Source organism: Leuciscus leuciscus (assembly GCF_965113295.1).
Source record: "Leuciscus leuciscus genome assembly, chromosome: 1".
NCBI classification, from domain to species: domain Eukaryota; kingdom Metazoa; phylum Chordata; class Actinopteri; order Cypriniformes; family Leuciscidae; genus Leuciscus; species Leuciscus leuciscus.
Window position 1 is genome coordinate 77,765,343 of NC_138725.1, and position 22,217 is coordinate 77,787,559.

A 22,217-nucleotide genomic window follows, 5' to 3' on the forward strand; every position below is an offset into this window, starting at 1 on the left:
ATTCAGGTGTGACACTGACTGAGCCACAATGCAAGGACAAAAGATATATTTAGAAGAAGACTTATATTGACCATTTAAGATTTTGCTTACATCTATCTTGTAAATATGTTTTGCTATTTTATTAAAACGGTTACAATTACAACAATAATTACAATTTCAACAATATTTCAAGTGTACTCTTTCTTTGTAAAAAAAAATGATTAGGCCTACATTTTATCTATGTATTCATTAGTTTGAATATAACCAACATTGGCACAGCTAACATCTTAGTTGATGACTTTATTTTTGACAAAAATAGTATTTTATATATAGAAAGTGCTAAACAAAAGCTTATTTGATGTGGCAGTATATTCTACAGTAAAAACTGTACCCAAATCTAGTCAACAAAATGTTGTCTTTCATATTTCGTCTGACTGTAACGTTGTTTTCATGAAATATTAGGGCATATTGTTAATTTGCAGTTTAATACGTTGCTTATACAAATAGCCTACATTTTATTTCAACATTCAGTCGATGTTTACTTATCTCAGTATAGCAATGCAGTTTGCTAAAACATCATCATTCATTCACACACGCAATTTAAATTTAAACTGTCTTTGCCAGCTGTGGTAAACAGCGCGCATCTCTGCCGTTTATTCATTCATAAACAGAAACCCACGTGAAGAAATTCACGTGAGAAGGAAAAAACGTACAGTATTCCTCAGCTCGCTCCTCGATATACCCGCACTTCTGAGGGACATTTTCCATTAGTATTATTCCTCACAGCGCTGCAAGACGGTGTAAACAATGATCTAAATAAACTTGTGTGTTTTCTCGAGCTGATGGGGGCGTTCACAGGATTGCCTCAGCCATTTGCGTTTGAATAGCGCGCGCTCTCCGTGGGCGGGGCCGATTATAACGTAATGAGATGAGATGAGCTCGACTGGAATCGCTCTCTTTTAATACAGATTTCACAAGATGAGAATATTAGCTTTTTATATAAATTACTTCATTTAAAAGATGAGAATTCAAGCTTCATGCCTGTGTGCCTGTATGTCTGTTTGACTGAGTATTCGCTGAGTTATTGTTAATTTTCGGACGCGTTTCAGAATGGACTTCACTGGCAGAGAGAAGGCAGAACTCGCTTCGTGTTTATTTTTCTTTATTTGGCAAAAAGCACAACACTTTGTTTTTATTGTGAGTATACACAAAAATAATACACATTTAACAGAATCGATTGATGTATGAAACTCCTATGGAAAATCAAAGTCAACAGAGTATTTATGAGTTTCTTTTACACTAATAAAAAAAAAGCGAGCTGGTATCGCCGGCGATACCGTAGACCTCAGGGGGTTAAAGTCAGAATTGTGAGATATAAACTTGATTTTTTGAGAAATAAACTCACAATTCTGACTTTTTTTCTCAGTTTTTCTCACAATTGTTATAAAGTCAGAATTGTGTGATATAAAGTCGCAACTGTGCGTTATAAAGTCAGAATTGCATGATATAAAGTTCCAATTGCGAGTTATAAAGTCGCAATTGTGAGATAAAAAGTCACAAATGTGAGATAAAAAGTCGCAATTATCTTTTAAAATGTTTTATTCTGTGGCGGAAACAAGCTTCTGTAGAATTGTTTGCCCAAATGGACAAAAACAGAAACAGGGTTCTGATTGAGTTGGATTTATTTAGTTGTATTATCTGGTTTATATTAGCAGGTGTCATTTAAAAATGTTTAACAGTTTTGCATTTATTATAACAGCATTTTTATTTTTAATGCAGGTGGTGAGGGTTTCCAATTTCTTAATAATATGGCATCTATCTAAAACTAAATTTTACATTTTATTCAATTTGAGTCCGTTTTGTAGTCATGAAATGCCATTTTGGAGCCCCTGGTCACTATATTCAATATAAAAGAAGCAGAAATTTCTCCTTTTGTTTTCCACGCTAGAAAGAAAGAAAGAAAAGAATAGCATGTTTTAAAAATAAAATAATGATAGATTTTCTGTACTATTCCCTTGCGACTATTTGGCCTTGCAAGAATACAGTTGCTGTAGCGCGTCCCATAATGCATTGCAAGGTTGTCCAGACAAGTGTCCTTTGAACTTCTGAGGCGCACGCTAACCCATGGCATCAACAGGCCTCGCTCAGATGTGCCCAAAGCTGTGGAGTCGCATGTGAAACGCGCCAATTAAATCCATACCGCGCCATACATGCACTGCAGCGTCTTTAATTAGCATTGGGCAAATCCAGCTCTTCTTTCACTGACCTTTAATCTCGCCGGTGTTTGAAGCTCTCAGCTAATGATGAGGAACACAAGGTGTTGTCCGAACTGAGCTTGGCTTTCTACAGTAGATCTCCTTTCATCACGCTAGCGTATGCATACGTGTGCTATCTGGAGTATTATTATGCATGCGCATATCAAATCAGTCTAGCTCTGAGATCCACGCACTTCAGCTGTACGCGCAACAAACAAGTCGACTCAGCTTTATTTATATAGCGCGCTTTACAATATGCTAACGTTCTAACATGTTAGCAATACACAAAAATAGCGTCACAGTCCAGCTTAAGTTAGTTCAGTGATGGTTCATTTCTGTTGTAAAAAAGTTATTGATTAGTTGATAACAGAGAGTAGCATGTCTGTGTATTAGATTTGGTCTTAAAGTGACAGCCGCCTAATAAACCTGTGTCATTACTGTTAATCAAACAGCAAAAGACAGAGAACATCACTTTCTGTAGTAGCTTGAATAACAATCAATGTATATTTAATTAATGAAGTGAAGTCTGTGTAGTGTTTTTTTTTTGTTTGTTTTTTTTTACATTTGTTTATTCAATTTCTTACTTGAATGCTAATGTTACATTTTATTTTCGGAATTGCGTGATATAAAGTTGCAATTGTGTTATAAAGTCAGAATATTGTGATATAAAGTCGCAGTTGTGTTATAGAGTCAGAATTGCGTGATATAAAGTCGCAATTGTGTTATAAAGTCAGAATTGCGTGATATAAAGTCGCAATTGTGAGATATAAAGTCGCAATTGAGTTATAAAGTCAGAATTGCGTGATATAAAGTCGCAATTGTGTTATAAAGTCAGAATTGCGTGATATAAAGTCGCAATTTCATGATATAAAGTCGCAATTGTGTTACAAAGTCAGAATTTTGTGATATAAAGTCGCAATTGCGTGATATAAAGTCACAATTGCGTGATATAAAGTCGCAATTGTGTTATTAAGTCAGAATTGCGTGATATAAAGTCGCAATTGTGAGATATAAAGTCGCAATTGTGTTATAAAGTCAGAATTGCGTGATATAAAGTGTCAATTGTGTTATAAAGTCAGAATTGCGTGATATAAAGTGTCAATTGTGTTATAAAGTCAGAATTGCGTGATATAAAGTCGTAATTGTGTTATAGAGTCAGAATTGCGTGATATAAAGTCGCAATTGTGTTATAAAGTCAGAATTGCGTGATATAAAGTCGCAATTGTGTTATAAAGTCGGAATTGCGTGATATAAAGTCGCAATTGTGTTATAAAGTCAGAATTGCGTGATATAAAGTCGCAATTGTGAGATATAAAGTCGCAATTGTGTTATAAAGTCAGAATTGCGTTATAAAGTCGCAATTGTGTTATAAAGTCAGAATTGCGTGATATAAAGTCGCAATTGTGTTATAAAGTCAGAATTGCGTGATATAAAGTCGCAATTGTGAGATACAAAGTCGCAATTGTGTTATAAAGTCAGAATTGCGTGATATAAAGTCGCAATTGCGTTATAAAGTCAGAATTGCGTGATATAAAGTCGCAAATGTGTTATAAAGTCAGAATTGCGTGATTTAAAGTCGCAATTGTATTATAAAGTCAGAATTGTGTGATATAAAGTCGCAATTGTGTTATAAAGTCAGAATTGCGTGATATAAAGTCGCAATTGCGAGTTATAAAGTCAGAATTGCGTGATATAAAGTCGTAATTGTGTTATAAAGTCAGAATTGCGTGATATAAAGTCGCAATTATGTTAAAGTCAGAATTGCGCGATATAAAGTCGCAATTGTGTTATAAAGTCAGAATTGCGTGGTATAAAGTCGCAATTGCGAGTTATAAAGTCAGAATTGCGTGATATAAAGTTGCAACTGTGAGATATAAAGTCGCAATTGTGTTATAAAGTCAGAATTGCATGATATAAAGTCGCAATTGCGAGTTATAAAGTCAGAATTGCGTGATGTAAAGTCGCAATTGTGTTATAAAGTCAGAATTGCGTGATATAGTCGCAATTGTGTTAAAAGTCAGAATTTCGTGATATAAAGTCGCAATTGCGAGTTATAAAGTCAGAATTGCGTGATATAAAGTTGCAACTGTGAGATATAAAGTCGCAATTGTGTTATAAAGTCAGAATTGCATGATATAAAGTCGCAATTGCGAGTTATAAAGTCAGAATTGCGTGATGTAAAGTCGCAATTGTGTTATAAAGTCAGAATTGCGTGATATAGTCGCAATTGTGTTAAAAGTCAGAATTTCGTGATATAAAGTCGCAATTGAGTTATAAAGTCAGAATTTCGTGATATAAAGTCACAATTGAGTTATAAAGTCAGAATTTCGTGATATAAAGTCGCAATTGAGTTATAAAGTCAGAATTTCGTGATATAAAGTCGCAATTGTGTTATAAAGTCAGAATTGCGTGATATAAAGTCGCAATTGTGTTATAAAGTCAGAATTGCGTGATATAAAGTCGCAATTGTGTTAAAAAGTCAGAATTGCGTGATATAAAGTCGCAATTGTGTTATAAAGTCCGAATTTCGTGATATAAAGTCGCAATTGAGTTATAAAGTCAGAATTTTGTGATATAAAGTCGCAATTGTGTTATAAAATCAGAATTGCGTGATATAAAGTCGCAATTGTGTTATAAAATCAGAATTGCGTGATATAAAGTCGCAATTGTGTTATAAAGTCAGAATTGCGTGATATAAAGTCACAATTGCGTGATATAAAGTCGCAATTGTGTTATAAAGTCAGAATTATGTGATATATATGCTGATATTGAATGCTACTGTTAAATTTGACCTATTATGTGTAATTTGCATCTTTGTTCTTATTTTTAACAACAAAGATGAACTAATGAAATAAAAAATTTGGCCCACCTCTACTTTGGCCTAAATGGTCTGTCATCCTCTTTTCTTTTATGTTTTGTATCGTGATCCTGTCGGAAGAATATCATTTTGCCATATCGCCCACTGATACATTCCCTGTACATTCACTGATCCCTCGTTTCTGATGATCCTTCCAATGTCTGACTACATCACTAAAGCTTTCAGTTTGGTCTCATACTGTATATATTGTTTTGTTTTTGCGCATCTCAATAACTCAGTCATCCATCAGAAAGAAGATGTCAGTTTTACACCTCATAGCCACAGTATAACATCTCCACCAATCTAAAGACAGCCTTTAAAATGAAAGACGACGTGCTAAAGCCATTACCGGCGAAATTCCCAAATATCAAGAGCGAGGAATAACAATCAAGCGGATGAGTGTGTCCCTTCAGGCAAACGAATCTGTATAGCCAAATAATTATTACCATGAGAACTTATGTTACCATAATAATGGGGCGTTTGGTGCTTTCATGTGGTTCGCCCACTGACAAAATAAGCCTAATCTCTCCCTCTGTGTCCGCTCCAAGAGATCACTCCCAACTCCTACACAATCAGCGGATTCCAGTAAAAGCGTTCCTCCGAACATTTATGCACAATAAACAATTATCTGTCTAGCCCTGAGCTTCGCCGCGGCGCTCTTGGCTGCAGTTGAAGCAGAATCTGAGTTTGGACTGGGCCAGTTTTTCTCATTTTCATCATTAAACTCTCCTCAGTTGTGTTTCGCTGTGAGTTAAGTGTGTGAAATGTGAAGGACAACTGTAGGGTGGCTATGCAGGGGTGGTCATGTGGGATTTTAACCGTACGGTTCTCATTTTCGGCCCTAAAAACACTGATTCTGACTGGACCTTCATCTGCGCTCGACTCAGACTGACTTTAACAGTGCGTTTACACGCGCAACAAAACGATAACCATCAAAATCTGTTCGTTATTAAAAGCCAATAACGCATTGCATGAGATTTCATAGGTCTTGACATCACTTCATAAACTGAGAATTGCACATTGCATAAGCTGAGAGAATGCAAATAAACATGCAAAAATAATTAGAGTAATGGGCCGCAATCAAGTGCTTATAATTGATATAATGCCTTTCGCAATCGTTTAAAATCAGCTTTACAGAAAAACAGGATGTTAATATTTATAATTATCATGCCGTTCGGACATATTTTGACTGTCGAGGTGCTGTTATGTCACAGGTGTCGGGTTTAAAGAGTTTGAAGATGTTTTTGGTGTGTTTAAGAGTCTGTGGATCGAAAAATCTGAGAGTCGATATTTTGCATTTATAGTTATTTGTGTTTCTTATATTTGAATGTTTTAGTTTTTGTGTTGCACAATGGTCAACATTGTTGTATTACTATGTGCTTTATAAATAAATTGGAATTGGGATAAGGATAATACAGTTTTGATTTAGCAATTAATAATTGCTATATGTGACCCTGGACCACAAAACCAGTCACATGGCTATTTTATTTATTTTTTTATTGAGATTTATACATCACATGAAAGCTGAATAAATACGCTTTCCATTGATGTGTGGTTTGTTAGGATAGGACGATATTTGGCCGAGATACAACTATTATGAAAATCTGGAATCTGAGAGTGCAAAAAAATCGAAACATTGAGAAAATCTCCTTTAAAGTTGTTCATTTATGTTGCCGATTGTGCTTACGGTAGGAAATTTACAAAATATCTTCATGGAATATGATCTTTACATAATATCCTCATGATTTTTGGCATAAAAGAAAAATCTATAATTTTGACCCATTCAATGCATTGTTGGCTATTGCCACAAATAAACCCGTGCGACTCGTGACTGGTTTTGTGATCCAGGGTCACGTATAGCTAGTAAATATCGCCCTACGCGAGCGAGCATACTGTATGCATGCAGAAAATGTTGGACGTACTTATATATTCAGCTTTATATAAAAATCAAGCAGCCGAGATTTGCGATATATTGCAAGAAACAGATTAAGGCCTCAATCACTAGTGTTCAGTAGGCAGAATCAGTGTTGTTTTATTAGCTAAAAGTTAGCAATTAAACGTTTTTCGGTTGTGTGTCAATAGGTAGCGTAAAATTGCGTTATTTGCGTCAAAAAGTCAAAAACAATTCATAAAAGTCCTTTCTTAGTGGTGTTTTCTAGTCAATAACTTTGTTTTTGGAGCACAATAAGTTACTTATCATCCGTTTTCATTCATTTACAAATAAATTACATATAATATTTCATGTAAATGAGTCGTCACCTTCACTTTAAACCAGCTTTACAGTGATATCAGGAAAATAATGATTGTATGAACCAAACAGAGTTCAATTCTGCTGTCACTGTTCAGATGAAACCAGTTCAGTTCAATAACTGTGTAAAGTTCATCAATCTTTCACTGTTGAGATCATACTTGTTTTCATGGCGGTTCAGTACGGCTCACATTTATTCCCCTACAATCTTATTTGATTATTTATTTAATTCATTATTTGTATTTCATCTCATCTGCTCATTGGTTCGTCTGTATTGGAGTAAATGTAATTAGTTAGTGTACTTAAGTGTCTTTTTGGCTAGTTTTACCGAGTATCAACTTTTACTCTTTACTTGACTACATTTTTTAATAAGAAAATGTACTTTTTACTCCAATACATTTGTGATGAGTAATGCAATTACTGGTACTTCACTTGTTCTGCAGTAGTTTATTGCTGCTATAAAGAAGCGATATCGCCATCTAAGGGCATTGAAGGTATTACATCCCTTGTGTTTTGCCTTTACTCACCCAAACTTGTCTGAAACCAGCACATCCAGAGCAAGTAGACTAATTTTGCTTAACATTATTTTAATTATCCGCTATATTGATGTGACCTTTTTGAAGGATACTGGTTTGCCTATGGCCTTTTAGTGCACTTGAGCTTAACTGAGACTTGAGAGTTTGTAGACTTGTTGTGTCGACCTTTATTGCAATATTCAGTTTTATTTTGATTTTAGATCAATTGTTTCTTATTTTCACCAGCATGTCTCTTAGCTGTCGAGGACTAGCGCATCTTTGAGCCTACGTTCAGTATGAGTAAAATACTTAAGTACTCTTAAAATCAGATGCTCTAAGACTTTTACTCAAGTCGTATTGGAATTGGTAACTTGTAACTTGTAATTTTTGCTGTTCGGTATCTGTACTTTTACTCAAGTATGGTTTTCAGGGACTCTTTACACCTTAGAGACGACTGATTATGTAACACCGGCAACTGAATTGAGATCTTGGCCTCCAGTTAAAACAATTAAAAATCTACTGAAAACCTCAAAGACATTGCTGAATACTTTGACTCCAGCTGGTCAAGCATTAAATTAAGCAGAATCCATTATCTGAGTAATTAACTCAGACCCTGAGGAGCTTTACTGATCTCTGAGCTCAGGAGCCTGTTGCTTCTCTAGAAGATGAACGAGTATGTGTGTGTGTGTGTGTGTGTGTGTGTGTGTGTGTGTGTGTGTGTGTGTGTGTGTGTGTGTGTGTGTGTGTGTGTGTGTCCACACAGGTGATCGCTGAGCTGCAGACGTCTCTACACAACCTCAAAGAAGATAGCCGACAGATCCAGCAGAGCCTAGAGACACAAATAAAGGAGGAACAGAGCCGCTGGGACCAGGAGAGGACACGACTCAACAGAGACGCGGACCAGGCCAGCAAGGTCAGCAAACACTAATACACCATGGGCCCTATCTTGCACCCAGCGCAATTGACTTCACCGTATGTATAATGTATGTATCATTCCTATTTTGCACCCGACGCACGGCGGACTTTTCCCTCCACAGACGCACATCTGTAAATTAAAGGGAATGAACTTGCGCTCCCGGAAAAATATTCCACCTGAGGGAAATCATTGTGGTGTCCATGAAGATGTAAAAAAATAAAATAATAATCTAGCTTACACATTTACCAAAATTATCATACGCCTGTTTAACCGAAGCTAATTTGGGTGTGTTTCTCCATCCGCAATGTCACTTCTCTTTTTTTTTTTGGGCCCTGACGAGAACGTCGGTCTCCTCGGCTGTGAACCGCTGCTGGCGCGCGTCTGGCAAATCCGCCGTTATAATAGCAATCCGCCATGGAACAAGCGCATCTGCTCTTAAAGGGAATGTGAGATGTCGCTCTGATTGGTTTATTTCACGTTACGCCCAAACCACACCTATGAATAATGAAGCTACTTCAGACCAACCCATTTTAGATATGCGTCGGGCGCAAGAGTCATTTATCCCGCCGATATAATAGCAACAGCGCCCAAGACCCGCCCACAAAGTTACTTGCGTTTCGCGCTTGAGACTTGCATTTCAGATCGTTAAAATAGGGCCCATAGCATGTCTGTGAAGTTTGTCGTTCTGATATTGAAATAGGCCATTCATGTGATTTGTGACCTCTATGGTAACTGCTGTATTGTTGCAGTTTCAAAAGCGCCACCTACTGTCAGCAGGGTTCGTTTAAGGTGCTTAAAGTGCTTGAATTTGTTTTGTTTTTTTAAGTCGTGGAAACGCTTGAAAACAGCCATATTTATGAAAAGGTACTTGGAAAGTGCATGAAAAAAATATATATATATGTGTGTGTGTGTGTGTGTGTGTGTGTGTGTGTGTGTGTGTGTGTGTGTGTGTGTGTGTGTGTGTGTGTGTGTGTGTGTGTGTGTGTGTGTGTGTGTGTGTGTGTGTGTGTGTGTGTGTGTGTGTGTGTGTGTGTGTGTGTGTGTGTGTGTGTGTGAAATTAGTGTTCAATTTGATTGATAAAACAATCTTTTCATGCAAAATGAACACTGCAGCCTGTCTGATATAGAGCCATTTCACACGGCTATGAGTGTAATATTGCTCATATAAATATCTAAGTATATGATACAGCTTTCATTCTTCGGGTCAATCATATATTCATGAGAAAAAAAAATCAGTTTGAATAAGGAATATCTTTGTCATGGTATCGTTTCAATGGTTAAAGTTACCAGTCATTGCATCTGCTGCACTTTATTGTACCATTTTGCTTTATTAGTTTATTTTTATTTATCTATTTACCTTTTTTAGAAGTTGAAAGATGATAAAGATATTGTTTGATAGGTGAGATCTCTGATTGTAGTCCTTGAAAACCAGAAAAGTAGTGCTTGAATAGTTCCTGAAAGCCCTGGATTTACATTTTACAGTTTCTGAACGAACCCTGAGTCAGGGAGTGAGTTTGGGTAACTCTTTATTTCAATGTTGCTTTATTTCCCTTGTTGACTATAATTAACTTTGCAACTACATGTCAACTTATTATTCTAACTCTACAGTCTGAGTCTACCTATGAGACTCTGAGAGTTAGTAGAATGTAAAGTTGACTATCGAAATAAAGTGGAATCTGAATTTTAAATATTTTTAAAGTAATATTTTAGCATAATAGATGCTTACATCAAAGCAAATTTGTCCAGGTCTAAAAATATTTATGATCCATATTGGTGATTTAGCAATGTATAAAACCATGCTAAATATTAGTATTGTTGTCCAAAATGGCAGCAATGGGGCAAAGTGAGCCAAATGCTGTGGGGTAAATTGAGCCAGCATTTTAGCTTACCATAAAGCACTGTAAGCACTTAAGCACTTAAATTAAATCTCTGAAGTATAAACTGGCATAATTATGGTAGAAATAACTGGTAGAAATGAGTTTGTGAGTTTATTTGATAGGAACAATGTACAAGTACACCAAATCCTGCTAACCAGAAGATGCTTAATCATATAAATCTGTATATACCCGTAGTCCCTAATGGCCTAACATGTTCGACATTGCAGAAAGAATACCATGCCAAGAACCTTTTGACTAAACTTTTTATTAGTTTCAGTGACATTTATTCATTCATTCTACTTCAGTTTTTAATTTTACTCAACAAACTCTGTTTAGTCTGTTTTTGTGAACAACTTCGGTGTTCAAAACTTTGTTTCGGAAATGCAAACAATTAAAGATATTGAAATGTCAACTTCATTTGGTTTTTATTTTGTTTAAGTTAGCTTTCAGAAAAGAAACATTACTATTTGTAAAAGGAATTTGATTATTGAAGTAGTTTTTAAAAGAGATAAATTATCTTTGCGATTTCCAGATTTTGTTAGATGGCCTGTGTACACCCAGATGGTGCAACTTACCCACTGACTCGGATCAACTTACCCCTAACCTGGGGTAAATTGAGGCACAGGAACTCTCTTTTTATATATATAAGAAGCCATATTTTTAGAACCCTTTGTCATATATGTATTCTGGTCATTACTTAAGATACTTTCAATGTACTTCTGCCTAATTTTCTAGCAGAAAAAAACGGCTCATCTTACCCCACTGTCCCCTATTCATGGATTTCATCAGGTCCCTTTCCACAGGTGTATTAATCAAGCACAATGCAGTCTGCATTCATAATCTAGGTGCTTGATTTTATACACCTGTGGAAAGGGACCTGATGAAACCCATGAATATATACATGGTTTATCATTTTATGAAACTTTTTGTTTTTGCCAAAATTGTTATTATTTGAACTGTAAAGATATTTAAATAATAGATTTGTTGGTCATTTTACAGTTTAGGATGTTACAATAAACATTGGTGTTGTTTCAAAACTGCCTAAACAACACGTTATCAGAATTTTTCGAAAAGTTTCCAAGAAATCACTCTTTTCGCCGATCCGGATACCTATATCAACATCACCTGAGTATTCAGACGTTCGGTTAGGGTGTTGTAACTCAATTCGTATGCAAAGAGGTTAGCCAATCACATTTACATTTGGAAGTCTTAAAGGTACAGTAGCCTGTTTAATTCTAAGGGTCAGGGAGACGGTAGAAAATGCACGTGAAAAACCTATTAAAAACTCAGTTACGATTGTAAGAGGACTTCAGATGCAACATACTTTCATATAAGATGCAGATGAAATGAGCTGAAAGTGTGACACCCTTAACAAAGAGGCTCCTTTGGATTCATCCAAATGATTTGTTGTTCCGCTGTTTTGACCAATCCATCATGGCTGACTGAGTGTTTTCAGCTCTTTGTGTGTGTAACAACTGAAACAACTGCGCACAAAGAGCCTCCAACATGGCTTTTTGCATGACAGAGGTGGCGGAGTCTGGCCCGGGCTTTTATTGAGTAGACATGACTTTGCTGTCCTTTGTGGAGCTTACAAAGAGGGTTTGGGATCGTGGCCGATTGGAGTGTGTGGTGGTTTTTACGAGGGTTTTGAAGCTTTGAACTGCTCAGTTTTTGTCACTGAAGCTGTAATGCGCTCTGTGTTCAGGGTCAGGCGTTCCTGTTCTCTCCCAGACAGTGACTACGGTGTGTGTCATAAACATTATAAGCACATTATTAGCCGCTGATCCAGATAGAGCAGTTATCATGTACAGCAGTGGTTCTCAAACTTTTTACACCAAGTACCACCTCAGAAAATATTTGGCTCTCCAAGTACCACCATAATGACCAATATGAAAATACAGTAGCGTAGTAGGCCAAACTATTCAGCTACGGTTATGCACAGCTCAAAAATGAAGCAGCTTAATTTTTTATAAGAATATTTATTATTGTCAGCCACTTTAAACATTGTAAGAACACAGTTTGAACATTAACACTGCACTGTGCTGCTTGCATACAGGTAAATAAAAAACTTGAATAATGATTCAATTCAAATGTATTGCACCTAAAAGTGAAATAAAAACTGTAGCTTACTGTACTTAAAATATTAAGTAAAAAAAAGTACTGTACTTAATAAAAAAAAAATTTAAAAAACACAGGCTGTGTATTGATATTTAACATTTTTAAACGTACATTTAAAATATTCTGGCTGACCCCTGTGAGTTTTTCAAGGCGATCATTATTTAGAACTGATCACTTTATTTTTTCCATGGTGACGCGTCATTGCTTGTCACGTGACACACCGCAGCCACAATAGCGCTGAATGACTAATGATCTGCTTTTATTTCATTTTTTTAATTCTAAATATTCACAAATTTGTTAGCTATGGCATGAAATATTTGATATTCCGATTGTCAAATATATGCAAGTGGAAGTGTTATGTTGTTTAAACACCTTTATAACGATCGCGTTAGTTAAGCTATATGCGTCGTCATGTTAGTTTGTGCCACTGTTCAGAGAATCGGATCTGTTGGATTTACAGAACGTGAATTCATCCACTTCTCCCGAAATACATGAAAGTAAGTGGCCGGTGAACTGGGAAAAGAATAGAGTTAACTTTAAAGTTACTTACACAATTTGATATGAATCAAATGTGTCGTCAAATTATAATGGGAATTATTATTATTTCCGCTTCCATAGACATCAGTGTGTATTTTACAAATTCTAAATGTATTGTTTTTTTTTTTAATAGTTATGTGAATTTAAATGTCTGAAACCTAAAATTAACATCATGTGGTTTAACACTGAATAATTGTGATATTTGACAGCGCCTGAGTGGCGCGCGTCCGTCTGTGGCTCAGCGCCAGCCAACTGCGAAAGCACATTTGAATTTAGCAGTTGATCACGGGATGCACTGGCCGTTCTACTCACACCGGTGTAATCGTATCGTACGCTCCAGGGACCAGCCAAGACTGATCACAAAATAGACAGTAAAAGATCACACCGGTTTGATCTTGCGTGCGAAATTCAGTGATTCCTCTGCGTACCACTAGACGGAGCCTGCGTACCACTAGTGGTACGCGTACCACACTTTGAGAACCACTGATGTACAGTATAAGCATGAAACGGCTTCACAAACACCACAGAGTTTCGTTACATTACTGTAATTTCAGATGATCACAGAAGAACTGGGATAAAAGTTTACCGTTTGGATATAAACACTGATGTCTACAGTAGTGTTCAAAATAAAGCATATCACCTTTTGAAAGTAACTTGGCGCTTCAAATAACGACTGGATCGATTACATCGTTACACCAGTAGGTGGCGACAGGTGACTGTAAAAAAAAAATGCATTTGTGAATCTTTGAATCATTAATTCGAGAGATTCGTAAAAAAAAACACTGATTCATCCAGTAATGAAACAAGTGAAGTATTTATGAGTGAGTCATTGAATCATTCACTCAAACCGTTTTAAAATAATTCACGATTAGTTAAACATTTTAAACAGACTGCAGCAATTAACATTTACACGTCAGAACCTCTATAAATTACATGTTATTTTGTTGTCTGTTCAGAATCATTGGAGAATCGTGATCACAGTTTGATTCTCAATTTAACCAGAATCGTGCAGCTTAAATAGAGAAATAGTAAATTGGTATTTACTTCATAATACTTGTTTTCTTTAGACGTAAGTACAGTAGCCCTCAAAAGTCCATCAAGAAGCAATCTAGCTTTCGCAGACACACACACAGTATATAGCTGAGCCCCTATAGCTACTAATATTTGACCCTGGACCACAAAACCAGTCACAAGTCGCACGGGTATATTTGTGGCAATAGCCAACAATACATTGTATGGGTCAAAATGATCTATTTTTCTTTTATGCCAAAAATCATTAGGATACAGACCATATTTAAAGCAAAAAATCCAATTAATTGATTCCAGAAAGTGCTAAAATGCTAACTCGTTACAACTCGTTTAGCCTACAAAAATAAAAATAGCCAAACGCCAATCTGCAAAGGCAATGCCTGGTGTTTGTTGAGAATACGAAACAATGTTTACGACACAATTCATGTCATGCTGATTTAAAATTGTAGTTTTTGAGATTTCAGTAATCCAGTTAGATATTAGCTGTAGTCACATGATATAGATATGAAGATAGTTGCCCGAGTGCAAGATGGCTGCCGAGTTAACCCACTTCTACTTCTGTAAATAGCATTGATCTCTTTCCCTCCGCTTACACTGATTTAGTTCCATGCTTAATTTCTAGACCATACTTTTTAGTTTATGATCAAAAGCTCGAGTTTAATCAGTATGAGTGAGTTATATCAGAAGGGTCTGACAGGATAGACACTGAAATGATGTGCTAGTGTGGAAACGCTAGCAGCTGCTGAAAGCTTCATATGAGCTCATAAAGACATCTTTCCAGACCTTTCCCACAGTCTGCTGATTGTTGGGAAGACATGTACACAGTGTCAGTGTGTGTGAGAACACTCTAAACATACTAATGTTTAATAACAGCACTGTATCTCTTAGCATATCTCTTAGCGTGGTGCAGGACTCCTGCAATCATCCAGTCCACATCTCAACATCATTTTGATTCATCCCTCAGTTTGTATAAACAAATGAAAACTGTCACTGATAAAGATGATTCAGTGGTGAAGTAAATGCTACAGAAAAAAACTAATGTAATTTCTGCATGAAAAAGTTAGTTCAGGCAAGAAAGAAAAAGCAAATCCTTGTAGAAATTAAATTGTAAATACTAAATACCACCTACTAAACTTTTCTAATACGGGTGTTCCCATCATGCACTGGGGCATACATAATTAATAAGGTTGGGATTTTTGACCCACTTGTTTTCCAGCTGTATTTACACTGTTTTATCAGTGCTTTTATTGATAGGTTTGGTAACTTGCCATTTTGTGGCATCTGGATTAATTAAAATGACACATTCATATTTAAAAATGATCTATCGAATGTTAACATTATTGTGTATTGTATTTTTTTACTCAGATGTTTCTAAGTAAAGCGTACACTTTAAAAGTGTGGTTTAATTCAGTGATATAGGCTAGTGTTTAAGTAAAAAGTTAATTTTGTTCAAGTTACTTAACTTTGTTAAGTAGATGTTACTTAATTCGATATGTGAAAGTAAATATAATTAAGTTACATTTACTTAATTACTTCCATTAAATGTTAAATGTCAATGAAATGTCAAGTGAATGTTAAGTTCAATAGTAAGTAGATAAAAAGTTAATTTTGTTAAATTTACTTAACTTTGTTAAGTAGATGTTACTTATTTCTATACTGTATGTGAAATTAAATATAATTAAGTAAAATGTACGTAATTACTTCCATTAAATGTTAAATGTCAATGAAATGACAAATGAATGTTAAGTTCTATAGTAAGTTGATTTTACTTTATAATAACAAATAAGTTGTACAGTTTGTAAAATCTACTTAAAATGTGTTTTACCAAGTAAATCCTACAAGTTATTTTTTCAGTGAAAGTAATGCTGTCTTTAGAGCAAAATGCTAAAATACACACCGTTTTGGAAACGCATCTGCAAGACTTTTTATGGTAATGTAAGATAAGTGCAACAGAGTCACTTACTAACGTCGTGTTATATTCAAAAGTCCTGTCATGACCATGTAAAGCTCGTTAGCACAGTCGCTGTTGAACCTGCTCTCTCATTATGAATGTGTTTCAGTCGCTCTATGAGTTTCACACACACAGTTCGGCTGATATTAGGAGCATAATGGAGTCATAATGATACTGTATGTGTGTTTGACCTTCAGTGTTCAGAGTGTTAACTGCTGTTAATGAGAGTCTAATTAATGACTGACTAGTTGATGGAAGTCCAGACACATGTAAAGCATCTCTGATAAGACAAAGAGACAGGACTGAACGGTTTGCACAGTGTGTGTGTGTGTTTGGACAGTGAGAATAAGCGTGTCACACACTGACACTGTTGCCAAGTATCTCACTTCAAAGGCGGATTATGAAAGCTGAAGGGCTTGAGACAAAAAAGAGCAGAAAGAAACATCAAAGTGTGGCGCGTTTGAATGCAATAATCCCAAAACAGTTGTTCTGATTGCGTCGTCTGCTATCAGATGTCTCTGTTGCTCGTATTGCTTAAGATTAAACGCGTGTTTGTTTGGCAAGTCTCCTAAAGTCCCACTTTCTCCACCCGAAAAGCTTCAGAAAGACTGTCTGTGAAAACTTTCCTTCTGTGTTTAATCGAGTATGTGTCACTGCTTTTTTCATTCTGTCCTCTATGTTTGCCCAGCTCATAACAATAGGCTTCCGGAAAACTGGAAACGTCCGGAAACATATCCAGCACACAACACCTGTTGTTGATGTCATGTGCTTCTCTAGAACAAGACCGTTTAAATTCAACTTAAAAAATAAATAATATATATATATATATATATATATATATATGTTAGATGTAACACACACGGTTTAAAACTTTCCACACATGCCAGAAGTCAGAATTGCGAGATATAAAGTCAGAATTGCGAGTTATAAAGTCAGAATTGCGATATAAAGTCAGAATTGCGTGAAATAAAGTTATAAAGTCAGAATTGCGTGAAATAAAGTCACAATTGCGTGTTATAAAGTCAGAATTGTGTTATAAAGTCAGAATTGCGATATAAAGTCAGAATTGCGTGAAATAAAGTCGCAATTGCGTGTTATAAAGTCAGAATTGCGTGATATAAAGTCAGAATTGCGTGAAATAAAGTCGCAATTGCGTGTTATAAAGTCAGAATTGCAATATAAAGTCAGAATTGTGTTATAAAGTCAGAATTGCGATATAAAGTCAGAATTGCGAGTTATAAAGTCAGAATTGCGATATAAAGTCAGAATTGCGATATAAAGTCAGAATTGCGTGAAATAAAGTCGCAATTGCGTTATAAAGTCAGAATTGCGTGATATAAAGTCAGAACTGCGAGTTATAAAGTCATAATTGCGAGTTATTAAGTCAGAATTGCGATATAAAGTCAGAATTGCGTGAAATAAAGTCGCAATTGTGTGAAATAAAGTCAGAATTCTGACTTTTTTTCTCGCAATTGCAAGTTTATATCTCGCAATTCTGACATCTTTTCTGACAATTCTAAGGGAAAAAAAACAGACTTTTTTTTTAACCTCAGAATAGTTTATATCTCACAATTCTGACTTTATAACATGCAATTGCGACTTTATATCACGTAATTCTGAGATAAAACGTCAGAATTGTGAGATGTAAACTCAAATTGTGAGAAAAAAAGTCAGAATTGTGAGATTAAAAAGTCGCAATTACCTTTTTTTATTTTTCACTCTGTGACGGAAACAAGCTTTCATAATATAGAGAAAACGTTGCGGCAAAATTTTGAAATCTTTGGAAGATATCACTGAACATATATTTAACCATAGCAAAAGTAAATGTCTTACTTTCATCTCTGTTTTTTGTGTTTATTTTAAATTAGACAAATCTGCTATTATTTTAATCTCCAATCTGTTATTTAACAGTTGAGATAGATCTTTAACGCGGATCTAACCAGCAGAAACGCCGGGATTAAACCCCAATTGTGCAGGCGGGGCATGTTGTCACACTGCGTTACAATGAGCCTCTATTAGAACTATTAATATTCTATTCTATACTTTCATGAATTCTATTGAGAAACCATGAGAAAAAGGCGAATAAAGACTGAGAGTCAATGTTCAGAAATTATTAAATATTATTATGTTGTATAGCTGTGTTTTGCGGTGTTTGTTGTCAAACTCAAAAAAAATGTAATTAAAATTAATTAAAAATGGCATTATTTTATATGAAAAAGTTAATGATTGTATTTTATCGACACATTTTTTTTTTACTTTGTCTTATTTATTTTTTGATTAGATCAGATCACATTTTAAGCTGTCATATGGTCATGTTACAATGTATGGGGCATGTTGTCACGTTTCACTTCCATTCTTTCAGCGTAAATCAAGAAAAAAATATACACTGTATTAATGCAACAAAACTGCATAATTGTACAAGACGTGTGTGAAATTAATGAGGGAATAAATAAATACTCTGAAACCTAAGTAACTGAGAAAGTCTAAAAGTGTTATACTGTGCCCTGCTCTCCCCTACTACACTACCCATAATCCTAAAGAGAGATCCACCAATCAGAGCTGTCGCTATTACCATGAAACAGAATTATGGGAGAGTTGTGGTAGACTTTGAAGGCAGTTTGTGTCACAGTTTGTGCCCTAGTTCACAGTCAATCTATGAATACCGCACATGTATGCCAAGTGATTCCTTATCATCTGCTGTTCATGAATTACAACCATAAAATAAACATGAGTGTTCTTTATGGTGTTTATATTGGAACATGTTGAAGATGGTTGTAAGATTGCAGCTGGCAGTAGTAAAGTATAGACATTTCAAAATAAGAGTCCCAGTGTATTTTGGGCTTAGGGGGTTAATAATTAAAAGTCCCACATTCGGCATAATTTCTGATTATTGTTGATGTAATAACTAGTGTAAATAAGTGTATCTGGCAGTTCATAAACAGTTCATAAACAGTTCTTAGAGGTCTTAGAAAGCATTTTAAAGTCCCCCTGTGGTGAAAATCAAGCTTTTAATGTTGTTTATGTGTCTATGTGGTGTTTTTAGTCGACACCATTGCTGAGTATTTTCTCCTTAAAACTGCAGTGAACCAAAGACAGTCTCAAACACACGGTTTGAAATCGCTGGTGTTTCTGACGTCACAAACTACCTTGTAACCAATCAGATCAACGTGTGATCGTCAACCAGTGGATCTCTGAGCTAAGTGAGCGAGTGGAGGCGGGGCTCATTTGCATATTCATAGAACCGCGCATACTAAATGAGGCAAGGGTGTCGAGTTACATTCAAGCTAGTTTAAGGCAATAATAATAAGATTTTTTTTTTTTAAATATGTCATTTTGATGAGTTTTAAGGGATAAATGATTGACTACAGTGGGACTTTAAATTCAGTACTCTTTGTTATTGCCACAATGCATTCTGTAATTGCTGTATCAAGAATACATGTGACCTTAGTTAATTGTGCTACCTACTATTTGGAAAGCTTTTCATATTCAGAGCACGTCTATGATGCCTTGAAATGTTTCCTAGGAAGTCTTGCTGTAGAGACTGTGTGTTGTATCCAGCTTTCCTCCTCCTTCTCTCTGATTGGCAGTAGCATGTGCTCCATATATATATATATATATATATATATATATATATAAATGCTATATAAATGAAGGTGACTCCACAGATATGACTGTGTCCGTCCTTCCAGATACGTGTGTGTGTGTGTGTGTGTGTGTGTGTGTGTGTGTGTGTGTGTGTGTGTGTGTGTGTGTGTGTGTGTGTGTGTGTGTGTGTGTGTGTGTGTGTGTGTGTGTGTGTGTGTGATCAAAGCCACTCTGCCAAAGTGAGACTCACCTTGGTGCAGTTGTGTTCCCGCACACAGATGACACTGGTCCGGTTTCAACCCCCTGCTTAAAGGGATAGTTCACCCAAAAAATCACCCAACTCACCCTCAAGTCATTCTAAGTTTATATGACATTCTTCTTTTAGATGAATACAATCTGAGTTCTTTATAATGGCAGTGAATGGATGTATATTTTTTAAGTCCATAAAAGGGCATCCATCCATGATAAAAGTGCATCTATCCATCATAAAAGTGCATCCATCCATGATAAAAGTGCATCTACCATCATAAAAGTGCATCTATCCCTCATAAAAGTGCATCTATCCATGATAAAAGTGCATCTATCCATCATAAAATTGCATCTATCCATGATAAAAGTGCATCTATCCATGATAAAAGTGCATCTATCCATGATAAAAGTGCATCTATCCATCATAAAAGTTCATCTGTCCATCATAAAAGTGCATCTATCCATCATAAAAGTGCATCTATCCATGATAAAAGTGCATCTATCATCATAAAAGTGCATCTATCCATCATAACAGTGCATCTATCCATCATAACAGTGCATCTATCCATCATAAAAGTGCATCTATCCATCATAAAAGTGCATCTATCCATCATAAAAGTGCATCTATCCATGATAAAAGTGCATCTATCCATCATAAAAGTGCATCTATCCATGATAAAAGTGCTCCACATGGCTCTGCGGGGGTTAATAAAGGCCTTCTGAAGTGAAGCGATGCGTTTGTGTAAGAAAAATATACATATTTAAAACTGTATCGACTAAAATAACTAGCAGACGGCCTACGCAAGTCGACTTGCGACGAATGTCATATACAACTCTGATGACTTGACGGTGAGTAAATCATGGGCTAATTTTCATTTTCGGGTGAACTTTCCCTTTAAGCCCAGCCGCCCCATCACGCACAGCTGCTGTTTAAGCCTGGATGTGACATCAACAATAGTTCCCCGCCTCAGTGTCAAACCGCAGCACTTTGATCAGCGCCTCCTTCTCCACGGGTCCCTGCCACCCTGGTCTCTTGCTCTGACATCACTCGCACAGCACGAGACACATCTCTCATCTCACATCTCACATACATCCGGGCCGCATGTGTCATTCTGATGATGACTTTTCTATTTATAACCTACTACAGGAGAGCACTACACCAAGATGTCACAGTCAGCTTTCTGTGTATTTGCATGCTCATCTGATCCAGAATGGTGTTCTTTGATTGATTCATTGGGTCCTATCACACACCCGGCGCGACACAAGTGTGTTTTGCTAGTTTCAGCCCGACGCAGTTTTCATTTTAACGTCTAGAATTTATTCGCTTCTACTATTGAATCCAGCTTATCATCAGCGCTCGGATCCGCTTCCATGGCGGCACGTCAAGTACGACTCGCAGTCTGAGAGGGAAACTAAACGCTATTGGCTCCTTGAAAAGGGGGAGGAGCCATTCAATATGTCCCGCTTTTCAATATGTTGTTTTAATAGCAAATGCATTTGCACCCATCTTGTGCTGGTCTGAGAACCAGGTGTGTGTTCAGGCGCATTGTTCGAGCGTTGCTATTTTGAGGAACTGAAATAGACTGAGCCATTGACCAACTGAAACCTGCTCTAAAGTCAATGGCGCAGTTTATTTTTTTGTTATTTAAAGAGAAGGTTAGTAATGTGGGCCTGTAGGCGGGTCCAACACGCACTACACTTTGTTCCATAGATGTTCTGCTTGTTTTAACCTCACACACACACACACACACACACAGCTTTAACCTCGCGCACGAGCAGATCCGTTTCCTCTCTAGAGGAGAGATGTAAGTTCCTCCATGTAAACAGTGAATCCGCCATGGACGAGCGCAACTGGCTTTTAAAGGGAATGGGAGATGAGACTCTGATTGGTTTATTGCACGTTACGCACAAAACACACCCATTACTCATTAAGAGAATAGGGACAAAACACACCCATTACTCATTAAGAGAATAGAGACAAAACACTCCCATTACTCATTAAGAGAATAGGGACGACCCTTTTAGACCATGCACCGGGAGCGCCGACCATTTTTCCCGTCGTTAAACTAGCAAAATGGATTCGGACACGGCCTAAGTGCAC

General features: G+C 36.3%; 1 protein-coding gene across 4 annotated transcripts in view; it reads left to right on the forward strand.

Moving 5' to 3' along the window:
- cep112 (centrosomal protein 112) overlaps positions 1-22,217 on the forward strand; it is a gene marked incomplete at its 3' end in the record, with an annotated part of 200,048 nt that overhangs the window by 143,271 nt on the left and 34,560 nt on the right. For all 4 annotated transcript variants that reach the window (XM_082185304.1, XM_082185306.1, XM_082185305.1 and 1 more), the window contains one exon: positions 8,618-8,767. In XM_082185304.1, coding sequence (XP_082041430.1) covers positions 8,618-8,767 — 150 coding nt within the window. The remainder of the gene's footprint in view (positions 1-8,617; positions 8,768-22,217) is intronic.